This window comes from Mycothermus thermophilus (genome assembly GCF_041956435.1).
Source record: "Mycothermus thermophilus strain CBS 625.91 unplaced genomic scaffold VTJ04scaffold_1, whole genome shotgun sequence".
NCBI lineage: Eukaryota > Fungi > Ascomycota > Sordariomycetes > Sordariales > Chaetomiaceae > Mycothermus > Mycothermus thermophilus.
This window is the reverse complement of record NW_027191427.1, coordinates 4,123,544-4,131,603: the sequence shown is the minus strand read 5'-3', so window position 1 is coordinate 4,131,603 and position 8,060 is coordinate 4,123,544. Positions and strand designations below refer to the sequence as shown.

The window sequence follows — 8,060 nt, the reverse complement described above, 5'->3', positions numbered from 1 at the left end:
CCCCCCCCCCCCCCCTTCTCCTCGCTCCATTATCCCACATCTAAACCTTCTTAACTAATCTCTTCCAACCTCTCCCTTCCAGCTCCGACATCCACTTTTGGAAGCACGGCTGCATCGGTCCCATGATCGTCACCGACTCGCACGTGCTCGGCCACGAGTCGGCCGGCGAGGTGATCGCCGTGCACCCGAGCGTCACAACCCTCAAGCCCGGCGACCGCGTCGCCATCGAGCCGCAGGTCATCTGCAACGCCTGCGAGCCCTGCCTGACGGGCCGCTATAACGGCTGCGAGTCGGTCGACTTCCTCTCCACCCCGCCCGTGCCCGGCTTGCTCCGCCGCTACGTCAACCACCCGGCCGTCTGGTGCCACAAGATCGGCGACATGTCGTACGAGGCCGGCGCCATGCTCGAGCCGCTGTCTGTCGCGCTCGCGGGCCTGCACCGCGCGGGCCTGAAGCTGGGCGATCCGACGCTGGTGTGCGGCGCGGGCCCCATTGGGCTCATCACCATGCTGTGCTGCCGCGCGGCGGGCGCATGTCCCATCGTCATCACGGACATTGACGAGGGCCGGCTCAAGTTCGCCAAGGAGATTTGCCCGCAGGCGGTGACGTACAAGGTCGACCCGGCGCTGTCGCCCGAGGAGCAGGCCAAGGCCATCGTGGAGCGGTTCGGCGGCATCGAGCCGGCCGTGGCGCTCGAGTGCACGGGCGTCGAGAGCAGCATCGCCGCGTCCATCTGGGCCGTCAAGTTCGGCGGCAAGGTGTTTGTCATTGGCGTCGGCAAGAACGAGATCAAGATCCCCTTCATGAGGGCCAGCGTGCGCGAGGTGGACGTGCAGTTCCAGTACCGCTACTGCAACACGTGGCCGAGGGCCATCCGGCTGGTGCAGAACGGCGTGATTGATCTGTCCAGGCTGGTGACGCATCGGTTCCCGCTCGAGGACGCCATCAAGGCGTTTGAGACGGCCTCGGATCCCAAGAATGGCGCTATCAAGGTGCAAATCCAAAGCTTGGATTGAGGGGCGGAGGGTGTGTGTTGAGAGTGTTGTTGGTGGTGTCATTGTTGTATTTGTCTTTCATTGTTTTTGTCTTCATGTTGTCATGCTTCTTTGTGTTCCTGCATTAGAATTGTTTGTATGTACATATGTGTTGAACTACACACGTCATGATGGTTACGGAGTATTCCAGGTTTTTGCTGAGTTGAAGCCGCAACCATGATGAGAGATGATGGGAAAGACATGTGCTTGCATCATCATTTTTTTGGGTTTGGCCCCAGGAACGGGAGATCTTGGCGTGTAATTACCCGATTTGATACGCTCCGTTACAATACCGTGACGCTCCCTCTCTTGCGTCAAGCTCCCCAGCTTCCCAATTCCCCGCCCTGATTGGCCCGTTCTGTGCCGAGCCCTGGACGGAGCCAACCGCCGGCGAGATCTTCCGAAGGTTTGGGCTGCCAATTTTTCCCTCTGAGAGAGAATCTCGGGCCCCATTCAAGTCCATCTTGTCTCTTTACTCCCGTGTCCCGAGTTGCGCGATATCGTTCCCTCCACTCCTCCGGCCGCACCCTCCTCCTCCTCCTCCAATCCGCAACCTTGCGCCGCTCCGTCCTCTCTTTTTTTGATATTTCTTTCCGACCACCCACCGCCCGGGGAGAGATCGGCCATCCTTGACGACGCGAGGGACTAAAACGACAAAACCCCCGAAAAAATAGAGAGGGAGATAATACCGGCTTCTCGGCAACCACCACCAAAAAACTCCCCCCCACCATCACTCCCCGACCCAACCAACCAGCAAACCACCACCAAAAAACACCACATACCAAAATGTCCTTCTCCCTCGTCGCCAGGCGATCCCCCCTCTCCGGGGCCGCCCGCCGTCTCGCCGTCCGCTTCGAGTCCACACAGTCCAACAACACCGCCGCTCAGGTGAACAAGGCCGCCGAAGCCGCCAAGCAGACGGCGGCCAAGGCGACCGCCGCCGCCTCCGAGTTCTCGGCCAAGGCCGCCCAGGGCCTGTCGCGTGTTTCGTCGGCCGCCGGCCCGGCCATCGCGGGCGCCGCCAAGGGCGCCGCCGAGGCCTTGGGCAAGGTCGGCGGTCGGACGGGGAGGGTCATTGGCTTCATTGAGCGTAAGGAATCCCTTCTCCTTCTTCGGATTGGTTGATATGTTTGGTTTGGTCTTGAGAGCTCCCTGGGTTGTGCCGTTCACCGTCCGGATGGGTGGTGACGTTGTCCGCGGGGAGCTCTGGTGGGGGAGACCGAAGCCGGGATAAGGGGGTGGACTTGAACCAGCACAGGAATGTTTATCTTTTCAAATCAACCACCACTAACAATCTCCTCCTCTTCCAGGCCAAACACCCACCGTTGTCTACTACTCCAAGGTCGGCCTGGAACTCGCCAAGCTGGTCGCCAAGGGCCAGAACATGACTCCTCCGTACGTCCCCCCTTCCTGGCTCCCGAATAATATCCAACCACCAAAAACTGACATTTTTGTCTCTCAATAGCTCCCTCCAAACCCTCCAAACCTACTACCAATACCTGATCAAGCAGCTCCAGCACCCGTCCCGGCTCCTCCACAGCATCGTCCAGGCCGCCAACCCCCAGCAGTTGCGCAACATCACAAGAGCCCAGGCGGCCGCCGGCGGCGTCTTGTTCGCCGAGTGCCTCGGCTTCTTCACCGTCGGCGAGATGATTGGCCGCTTCAAGCTCATCGGGTACCGCGGCAAGGTGGACCACGGGGATCATCACTAAATAAAAAGCTAAAGGGCGCAAGCCCTTTGCTTGTTGATGGTGGTGGTGGTGGTAGCTCGGCGTGGTATTGTTGATGTTGCTGATCAAGGCCGGCCAGCAAAGGCGTTTTCGGGATGGAAGGGTATAATACACATGCATTCCCCCAGGGCCTGGTGTGTCTATGCATGTGTGGGTGTGTGTTTGTGTCCTAAAAACACAACAGGAGAAAAAAGATATCTGGGGTTTGGCCAGTGCCGAAGGGTACAGAGCTCCGAAGGAAGGGGATCGGGGGTTAAAGAAGGAAAATGGGAAAGAAGAAAGAGAGAAGGGAAAAGGAAAAAAAGAGGGAGTTTCCACGGAATAGACTCTGGGGTGTTTCGGTCGGGTCGGGCCGGGTCAGGTTGGGTCAGTTGTATTTGGCATCATTGGCGTGGTGTCGTGACTAGGTACCTTACTATGGGAATTCGGCCACGCTCACATCACACCACGGACTGCTAGATTTGTCAGACCTACCTTACCTACCTACACCTACCTGCCTGCCTGCCTGCCTGCCTGTCTATATATCAGACCACAACGATGGACAGCTGTTGTTGTCCGTTGAGGTTTGATAGATGTTACTACTATTTTTTCCTTTGTCGAGCCTTGTATTACTGTATTGTACCCTATCCTACCTACTTTATGTATCATCACGGGTCCAAATTCATTGCATCTTTAGGGTTGGAGAAACCTGTCTCCTACATGCCGTTGGTTCGGGAGGTGTTACTCACTTGAAACCTCTGCGACCCAGGTTACAAGTAGCTTGCTTGTCTACCTCGGGAGATGAGACTTCAGGTAGGTGGGAGACACAAGCAAGCAACGTCACGATTGGAATGTGGTCACCAAGAGACTTGAACAAGATCCAATGATGCCTCACTCCCGGTCTCGTTTTATATATGACGTTATATACATACAATTCAAGGGTACACACACACTCGACTTTTAGAATCGCCCGCCACAACTGACGTCCCAGAAATGTTGAATCACATAACCCAACGGATGGTCCCAGCCCCAAATACGCACGCTCGGATTCGACATTGAGACCCCCAACACCATATGGTTGAAATCACGTCCCCACTTCCCAATGTACTCGTACGAGGGTTATCGGGGGCCATGGCCCGTGATCCAATTCTGCACCAGACTCCTCTCTTGGAATAACCCCATCAAGTGCCAACATACTCATCAGGCGACAGTCCATTCCGCTAACCGCCAGCTCCCCGTCCCCCGTCCGTCGCATGGTTGGTGACGGGTGTGAATTATGAAGTCGGTCTGGTGATTTTGATGCCATCACCTATTATCGAGTCGCTCGGCGATGGACGGGAGATGAGGAGGAGGCGCATGAGAGTATCCCTGGCTCCCCCTCCCCGGCTCCGGGCCTCGGGCGTTGCCCCATTCTCGTGACTGACCGTCGGCTTGCGGGGAAGGTCCAGGTTGGGCCTGGCCCCGAGGAGGAGACGACCGCGCGTCGGTCCGGGGATGAGGTAGCGTTTGACCCCGAGACAACGGCGACGGCGAGGAACTGGGAGCTGGCTGTTGCACGGTCTGGGCCCTGGGTATTGGCGATGACGACGCTCGCGGACTTGTCTGTTGTGGAACCGCATCGTCGGACCTACCACCAAAACGGTCAGACACGTCGCGAGGCTTGCAGGTGGTACACCGCAGAAGCATGCCGAAAGCGAGGGGGTCAAATCAGCAGCCACCTCAAAGCAAATTCTGTCTGGCATCAAAACAGCTTGAGGCGCCACCAGTTGCCGGTCCGCCCTTGCACGTGGCATGTGCTCTGCGCCCGGGTACACTTACCGCGGCTTTCTGGCCGTGAAGATATGCATGGTGCAGTAGGCATGAACTTGGTTTGACCACAACTCGTGCTTGACCTTGAGGGCCAGGTCCTGAACTTCGGCTGGAGTTCGCGACTGGTTCCGAAACAACGGAGCCAATGCGAGAGGCTGGTAAGTCTGACGAAGGGCGAGGTTGAACCATCGCCCAACGTCCCTCAGGAAGGGGTCAGACGACCATCCATTGACAGGTAGCTGAATCACATCTTCCTTGATGTCGACGAAACCCGCATCCCGGAGCCGCTGCTTGACCAAGTTGCTGTCCATGCGCAGGGGGCGGCCAAAACTGTCCATGGCATCCAAGAGCTCCTCAGCCCACCTTCTGGCATGGGAGTCCTCAGGCAACGTGCCATCATCGCAACGGAAGTTCCAGTCGATCTCAACCTGCTCAAGCCAACCGTTTGGTTTGAGATGCCTGTGGCGCGTTAATATGGGCTTTTTCATCTCACGAGGATGACGCTCACCTGAAGGCTTCAGAGTAGACTCTAGTCCAGTTGCTGATGCTGCCATTGAGAGTGCGCATGTGAATCAGGTCCCAGGTCCCCGGGTCGAGGTCTTGCCACCTGTCCTCGATGTCTTTCTGCATGAAGTGCACATTGGCTGGGATGCTACGGAAAGTTAGCATAAGGCACTCAAGACAATCCTGGGGCCGTCAGACTAACAATTCCGGCTGGATCCAGTTAAGGTCAACGCCCCAATGATCTCCGTTGGGATATTTCCTGTCAATGGCCAGAATGGCCACATCCGGTTAGAGAACGCTGGTCATGCAGGAGAAGCATGCGAGGCAACGAGACTCACTCAGACATATGGATGGACCAGATGCCGGTTCCGCAGCCCAGATCCAGACTCTTCATGGACTCCATATTTTCCAGAGGGGAACCGAACAGTTGGTCTTTCCGAGAGACGAGGAAGACCTTGTGGAAGAGATCTAGCCTCTCGAGTTCCGTCTGTCCAAGATGTCAGCCGAGTGACCTAGGGGTGGAAAGGAGGGCTAAAACGAACCTCATCGATGGGGAACATATACTTCCCCTTCTTGAAGGTGCCGTACCATCGACCATTTTCGGGGTAGACCTCTTGATAACCCTCCTGTGGCGGCGAGGTCCCACCTATACTGTGCGAGGGCATGATCAGCCGATCAGCCATCTATGACAGTGGTTAGAGTAAGCCTCACGTCGCGGCATTCGAGGCCGGGGAAGACATGGCCGTCTCCATTCAAGCGAAACAACGCACGTTGCAAAGGAGCTAAAGCGCTAGCTTGTACTTTCGGATCGATTATGGAGTGTGGGATGAACCGAGAAGAGGAAGCTATGAGCGGTTGGTTAGTCAGCCAGGTTTCTGGGCATTGAGCGTGTGACGACAGCATCTACAGAAAAATGAGAAAATAAAACCAAAAACGCAGATGAAGGCTAAAGACAAGATTCGACACAAAGAAGCAAGCCAATATAAAAAGGATGCAATGCTTATACCAGACGCCCTCGCTCGTGGATTGGGGGCCTGGGTAGAACGTCATGCCAAAGAACCAGACAGGGTGAAGGGTGAGTGAAGTCAAAGAGGATTGGCAGTACACCGAGAAGGATCAGGTTGCATGAGGTTGGGAGCTTGCCGATTGCTTACCTCGGTGGCTTCGCTGGATGGATGTTGGTGAGGGAGAAGAAAGGCCAGCCAACAGCAGCAGAGCCGCAATCTTCAAAATCGGAAGAGAATCGGGACGAGGTGGAAGATGATGGAAATCACGAAGCTGACCTGAGTGAGGGTTGCGGGTTCGGGTGCAGATAGCTGATATGCGTGAGATGAGGTAGGTGCGGTAGATGGGCGTTATATGGAGCGTTATGAGGAGGAAAGAGCTAGTATGTTGAGCCCTGTGTCTCTCCCATACTAGGTATGGACAACCTTGGAACCTCGGACCGTGGAATGAGCAACCAGAGACGGAGAAGGACCAACAGACACAGTAGGACGTGGTTGCCAGCAGTTGAGAAATTGCGGGTTCGAAGACGTTTCCCCCATAGGCCGACCGCGTCGCCGCGCCTTCCTCACTTCCTGCTTGGTTGGGTTGGTTTTGGGCTGGGTGGCCGGGAATGGCAGGCAGGGGGGGTGGGTGGTCAGGGGTTGCCCGGCCTTAAAAATGTTTGACGTTGCAACCGTAAATGCAGGCCAAGGGTCTCGTCTCAACGGCATGAGAAACAACCTGGAAGGCCCCTTCTGGCGCTGGTCTGCCCAACCCCAGGTCAAAGGAAGATGGGGAAAAATCGACCAAAATTTCCTGACCGACCTGGTTTCGGTCTGTGGGCATTTGGAGCCTCATTTTTGCAGGACTCAAAACAATATCTATGCGAGTGGCTTGCCATTTTCAACACGCCGGAGGCTCCGGGCCAACAAAGCGACCAAGCAACTACAGTCTTATTTCCGCTTGCCCCAGCTCATCTGTAGCGCCAGATCTCACCGGTTCCGAGCTCGATAATGATGGCGCAGCCCGTGGACGCCATCTCGCCAAGTATGCCTGCCGATTTCAGCGCCGTCGGCCGATCGCACTCCCCTCGCCCACGCCTTGACCCAATGCGACTCGGAAGACGAGAGACCACAAAGGAAATGTGCGCATGACTGTCCGCCTTTTGTTGTCTCGCTTGCTGTTTGGTCCCGGCAGACTGGGTTCGCCGCTTAAACATGGGCACCCCATCATCTTCTCACAATTCCGCCTTAGCTCCCGGCCCCTCCCGCTCCCGTATCCGGTGCTGGGTCTTTTGTTGGAGGGGAGCTCAACGCAACACAGTCCCCGCCAATAACACCAAACACCTTGAGTCCTTCTCGACATTCTTTCTGCCCCAATCGCCGTCTGCATGGTTTTGGAAGCCATATTCTATCGAGAGGCTTCGTCGATGCCATTGCTCGTCCGCGACGAGGACATGGAGTGCCAGCCAGAAAGCAACCTCGTCAGGTTGGCCCACCCTCACCCATCTCGCCGCGCACGGTTATACTGTCCTCAATGCAAGTTCTCTGCCCACGACCCATTGTCCCCTCCCCCTCCTGTGTTTCACACAAAAAGATGGGGGCCTTGTGGGGTTTCTTGACGGCATGTACCATGGGTGGCTGGCCGACTCGCCGGCCGACACAGTGTCGATTTGGCCCAATCCACTTCATGGGCCGTAGAGATCCTTGCAAAGCTAAGAGGCAACCGCTGGATCTCATACATACTGACAAGCAAATCAGCGCCTCTTTTCTTACCATGGAATAGTTGCTGACACTGCTGCGCGGCGAACATGTTGCAGATCGTCCGGCAAGGCCGGTCCTGGATGCCCAAGATCGTTGCCAGCCGAAAACAATCAACAAGTCTAGCATCTCTGTGTGCTGGTCATGGGCCAACGCATTGCACTGTGGCCAACACAAGATGGTGGTGTTTTCGGACCTTGGCCAGTCACAGCTGGACATCGGCTCCAGACTGTCGGGTCAGAAGTATCGACCTGGGACAA

General features: G+C 56.3%; 4 protein-coding genes across 4 annotated transcripts in view; 3 read left to right on the top strand and 1 right to left on the bottom strand.

The window, feature by feature from the left end:
* The window catches only part of VTJ04DRAFT_1538 (uncharacterized protein), a gene marked incomplete at both ends in the record, with an annotated part of 1,947 nt that extends 931 nt beyond the window's left edge, over positions 1-1,016 (top strand). Inside the window, one exon of the mRNA XM_069359236.1 lies at positions 83-1,016. Within this exon, the coding sequence (XP_069224146.1) occupies positions 83-1,016 (934 nt within the window). The remainder of the gene's footprint in view (positions 1-82) is intronic.
* An 804-nt stretch (positions 1,017-1,820) lies between these two features.
* Positions 1,821-2,746, top strand: VTJ04DRAFT_1537 (uncharacterized protein; the record flags this gene model as incomplete). Its single annotated transcript, XM_069359235.1, has 3 exons — positions 1,821-2,124; positions 2,345-2,429; positions 2,500-2,746. 3 exons carry the CDS (start codon positions 1,821-1,823, stop codon positions 2,744-2,746), a joined length of 636 nt encoding a protein of 211 aa, XP_069224145.1.
* Positions 2,747-2,782: 36 nt separating this feature from the next.
* VTJ04DRAFT_1536 (uncharacterized protein) lies at positions 2,783-3,223 on the top strand (the record flags this gene model as incomplete). Its single annotated transcript, XM_069359234.1, has 1 exon — positions 2,783-3,223. The coding sequence occupies one exon, from the start codon at positions 2,783-2,785 to the stop codon at positions 3,221-3,223; it is 441 nt and encodes a 146-aa protein (XP_069224144.1).
* A 1,334-nt stretch (positions 3,224-4,557) lies between these two features.
* Positions 4,558-5,739, bottom strand: VTJ04DRAFT_1535 (uncharacterized protein; the record flags this gene model as incomplete). Its single annotated transcript, XM_069359233.1, has 5 exons — positions 4,558-5,011; positions 5,061-5,204; positions 5,259-5,315; positions 5,395-5,543; positions 5,599-5,739. The coding sequence occupies 5 exons, from the start codon at positions 5,737-5,739 to the stop codon at positions 4,558-4,560; spliced, it is 945 nt and encodes a 314-aa protein (XP_069224143.1).
* Between the last annotated feature and the right edge of the window lie 2,321 nt (positions 5,740-8,060).